The following is a 5000-nucleotide window of genomic DNA, read 5'->3' on the forward strand; positions in this document are numbered from 1 at the left end:
GACAATGTTTCTGGATTACCAGGGGACTCTTTTTAATTAATTTTCATTTTTACGAAGATTTGCGATTGCGAGGGATTTGCAGACGGACCAGGATTCCCAAGCATGCATGTGCCCGAACACTTACTGGACCACCTTCAAATAAAAACTAAAAACAAACAATCAACAACATTATTTATTCTCTCCCCACCCCAACACAGCCCAGCCACCCATCTTCCTTGTCTCTGCATTTGCAATATGATCTGTATTTATTTCCATAATAACTTACACACACAACACAAGTTGAGGGAGAAATATTATTGGATATAATTGAATAAAACTAACTAATATATTTGTATGATTGTAACATTGGTGTCTTGGGTGATTTATTTGAGTGCCCTGATTGCTCCCTCTCACACTTTTTCTCTCATTAAATAAATGTACTTAGCTTTAATTACATGCCTGGCAAAGGATAACAGTTTAAAATCTCTTACCAATCCACGGTTGCTATGATGAATAATGAATCGAAGAAACTCACAAGAATAATAATTGGCTTTAATTTTTCGTTCAACCTTTTTGTGTGTGCTGTAAATAAACCTTTTTCCTTGGCGGTTTGAAATTTGAAGAAAAGATGGCTCTCTTCAGTAGGTTCCATGTCCGGGTTGCTAGTTTGAATTCTCCAGCGTCCAAGTAGTCCAGGTACTCCTCTTAGATAATCCTACAACAACAACAAAAACAATCAGAGAAACAACGTCTACCAGGTAAGCCTTGCCCGCCCAAATATGTTCTTCCTTGTGATTGGGTGGCGGCCAAAACAAGCTGCTGTCTTTCTCTCTCTCCCCAATGAGCCGATTTGATGTTTGACTTGACACTGTCTGTGAGCTGTTAATAGTTAGCTTCTATGCTAATTAAATTGGCAGCTGGCCAAATGGCGCCGAAGGCGGGAGATAAATTAACATGCAGTGGACAAGCAGCCCGCCCGTTCGCTCCAAAGAGCCAGACTCTGGAGGCAAGGAGAGGCTGATGGGATATGATAACGTGGACATACTCAGACGGCACCTACACCTTTTAGGGAGATTAAGGTTTGACCTTTGTCTGACTTAGTTAACAGTTTTTTTAGAGAAAGCCCAATGGCACATTTTGTTTCGTGTTTCATGTTATAAACGCCAAGCCTCACATATGCGCCGAGTCTGAAAAGTTCTCTGCCTTGCTTATGGGCAAGGAAATAAATGGTGTATGGCTAGCATAACTCATGCATAACTCAGACGTTTTTTAAGGGATGAACTGAAACAGTTGGCCGACCCTATTTTTCAAGTTTTTCCACAAGGCAAAAGAAGAAGAGACATGTACCAAACTAAGCAGCTACCATGGCACTGAACATTTATGCTAGTACCAGACAAAACTCTTACAACTTTTTATGCTTTGGCTTAGCTACCATATTTATTTACTTTCCATCAGTTAGACACCTTTAGTCACTTTTGGGTCTTGGGTGCTCACAGTGGAACAGATTTTAATGTTGCAATAAAAATGCTGTTCTGCTTCAAATCTCCTTAAAGGGCCCGTTATTCAGTTACACTGTTTATTCCCCATCTGTTGTGCAAAATGTTCCTGTCAAAACACTCATGCTTTGCCACCTGAAATAACTAGGTCGGGGCTAAGTTATTTCCTAGTATTCATTGCTAAGATATAACACATTTTAGCCTGTGAACCTTTGACCCTAGCCTGACATCAGCAGACAAACTCGCATCATTGTCTGATTCTCCCTTAATTTTTTATTATTATTTTTGATCAAAATGCCTCTGAATGGTTTCTGAGACATGCATTTGCCAGAGCAAAGAGATTTGTCTGGTTCCCAGGTTACCTTGCGCAATTTTTTTTTTGTAAATGCTTCTATGCATTGTTTTAACTCAATCAACATCCGCAAATAATGTAAACGACACTCTTATTGCACCTCACCAAGCATCTTTCAACAATGAGTCATCAAGTAGTATCTACATGCTTGGCTTAAATATCAGCCATCTCCCATGACCTCGTCTGCAGGTGAGGGCTCATCAGGTGACCCCGAGTGGGGTCTGAACCGTTATATGGGACACTGGTAAAGACCAAGGTCACTCCCTGTGGTTTAGATAAACACACCTATATTTAATATAAACCTAATGGAAGTCATTTTAACCAATGGCAGACACACACACGCACGCACACACACACACACACACACACACACACACACACACACACACACACACACAGACACACAGACACACACAGTAATAGCATCTAAGTTATAGCCTAGCCTAGCCCTATAGATCCTCAGACCAGCACCTGCTGCTCTGACACCACTAGGGACTTCACCAGCCCAGCGCGTCACCCACCTCCCCCCTCCTCCCTTCCCTCCCCCCCCCCTCCTCTCCCCCCTCCTCCCCTCCTCCCCTCCCCCCTCCTCCCCTCCCCTCCCCTCCCCTCCTCCCCTCCTCCCCCCCCCCTCTCTCCTCCCCTCCCCTCCCCCCCTCCCCTCCTCCCCTCTCCTCCCCTCCTTCCCCCCTCCCCTCCTCCCCTCCTCCCCTCCCCTCCCCTCCCCCCCTCTCCTCCCCTCCTCCCCTCCCCTCCCCTGCCCTCCCCTCCCTCCCCTCCCCTCTCCTCCCCCCCCTCCCCTCCAGTGTAGTAACCCGAGTAGAAGACCAGTTGGACCCCGGTTGCCAAACTCAACAACTCAAACTACAACTCCAGACTCAACATAAAGAAACGGGACCAGGGCATTACTAGTAGTTGGCATTTATTGAACTTGAATTTGATTCATTAGCGGGACGGTAGCGTGCGTGTAGCGCGGGGGGACCATGAGGGGCTGGGCGTTGTTGCTGGTGCCATGTTGCTTATGGAGTTTGTGCGCCGTCGGAGGTAAGTTCGGTTGTGCGACTGAACACAGACAACAACACATGGTCCAGGCTGCCCTGAAAGTGTGTGTGTGTGTGTGTGTGTGTGTGTGTGTGTGTGTGTGTGTGTGTGTGTGTGTCTGTGTGTGTGTGTGTGTGTGTCTGTGTGTCTGTGTGTGTGTGTGTGTGTGTGGAGTGCGTATTTGGCACTTCATGGCACAATGAAATCCGTGTGTGCATTTACTGAGCCTCTTAATCTATAATTTGTTCTTCACAGACCACATCCGTTTGATATTCAAACTCATTTATCCTACGATTTAAGTTGTTGGTTGGCTAGTATTGGCCTGCTGACAGTTGGCATTATCTGACATGATTAGTTCACTAACTCACCGTGTGTGTTGTACCTTAGCATATTTATATTCACAGTTGAATGAGCTTGGCCAACAAACCAACAGGTGAAAGTGATGCCATCGTGCTCCTCGTGTTTTATTATAGGGACTCACTTCTTGTACCCCGGGAAATATATGTAATATGAAGCCAAACCTAAGGACCCAAAACCTATTTCTTCAAGAACTGTGTGTGTCATGAATTCAGGGTAAAAAACACACTGAGATGTGACGTTCTCTCCCCGTGTGTGGTTCTGTATGGTACATAAGGCCCACATTATGAAATAATACATAAAATAATTCAGTTTGTATCACAGTAATATATCAACTATGACCATGTCATATATTGGAAGTTATTGTTGCCTCATGTCAATTATTCATAAATTATCTTAAATATCTTCCAAATGATTATGTTATTATCATGTTATTTGTAAGTCTACAAAATCATACACATTGTGCGGCAAATACACCGAAATGTTGATTATGCATCGATACATTGTCCCATTTAATTTGACATTTTTGTATATTTATTATTCGTCGACATGTGCACCGCTGTACCCCCCCCCCGTAGAGTCCAACCCTGAGGAGCAGGCCCTGATGTCCTCTCTCTACAGCTCACCTCTGTACCCCCCCCCCCCCCTGTAGAGTCCAACCCTGAGGAGCAGGCCCTGATGTCCTCTCTCTTCACCCCCGTCCGCTACAACCTGAAGGTGCGGCCGGCCCGTAGCGCTGATGAGCGCGTGGTGGTGCGTGTGGGCATGATGCTGACCTCCTTCGTCGGACTGGTGAGGGTTGGCGCACACACACACACTTATTAAACACACACACACGTATTGAACACACACACACACACACACACACACACACACACATATTAAACACACACACATATATATATATATTAGACACATACTTAAACCATATATTAGATGCACGCAAGTGCACATATATTACACACACACACACACACACACACACAGACACACACACACACACACACACACACATAAACCTGTTTTACACACAGACACCCCTGTGTCTGTGTCTGTGTCTGTGCAGTGGTCAGGAAGTTCTTCCACTGCCAGCTGAAAGGTTCTGGGGTCTAACCCTAATGTCTGTAGTCTGACCTGTAATGGCGCGTTTCCACCAGGGGGTCGGTTCGGGTCGGTTCGGGTCGGTTCGGTATCGGTATGCAAAGCGGGTCGGTTCGGTATGCAAAGCTGCGGCACGGTTCGCGTTTCCAGCGCCAAAAGTGGCCGTGGTCCGGACTGAGCCGCGATGAGCCGCACTAGCAGTACAGTAGCAGTACAGTAGCAGTACTCCTCCGCTGGGGTACTGAGACTGTCTGAAAGGGTGCCCACAAGTTGGAGCTACACACACCGTCCGTTGATTGATTGGTCAACGGGGGGATAATTACAAACAAACACAGTACCGAGGTATTTCTGGACAACGGCGAAACGGTGATCATTCATTGAAGAAAATGTCGCGCAAAAGTATGACGTCCTACATTGTTGCTCTTTGTTCATTGTGCTCGTTCTTCTTTTTCATGGATTCATTAGCAGGCTACGCTGTGTCGGGGCTGCCATGAGGTCACCATGCTTACGTAGCTGCCGTGGCTATCGCTGTCCGGCTCAAACCCCGCCCACCATAAGGGTACTGTCTTAAACCCCGCCCTACCATAAGGGTACTGTCGTCTTAAACCCCGCCCTACCGTATGGGTACTGTCGTCTTAAACCCCGCCCTACCATAAGGGTACTGTCGTCTTAAA

General features: G+C 46.2%; 1 protein-coding gene across 1 annotated transcript in view; it reads left to right on the top strand.

The window, feature by feature from the left end:
- Window positions 1-2671: 2671 nt before the first annotated feature.
- LOC311368289 (acetylcholine receptor subunit beta-like) overlaps window positions 2672-5000 on the top strand; it is a gene marked incomplete at its 3' end in the record, with an annotated part of 18453 nt that continues 16124 nt past the window's right edge. Inside the window, exons 1-2 of the mRNA XM_084487082.1 lie at window positions 2672-2871; window positions 3878-4017. Of these exons, the coding sequence (XP_084343208.1) occupies window positions 2811-2871; window positions 3878-4017 (201 nt within the window). The 5' untranslated portion in view covers window positions 2672-2810. The remainder of the gene's footprint in view (window positions 2872-3877; window positions 4018-5000) is intronic.

Source organism: Micromesistius poutassou (assembly GCF_964030765.1).
Source record: "Micromesistius poutassou genome assembly, chromosome: 23".
In the NCBI taxonomy this organism is placed as follows: domain Eukaryota; kingdom Metazoa; phylum Chordata; class Actinopteri; order Gadiformes; family Gadidae; genus Micromesistius; species Micromesistius poutassou.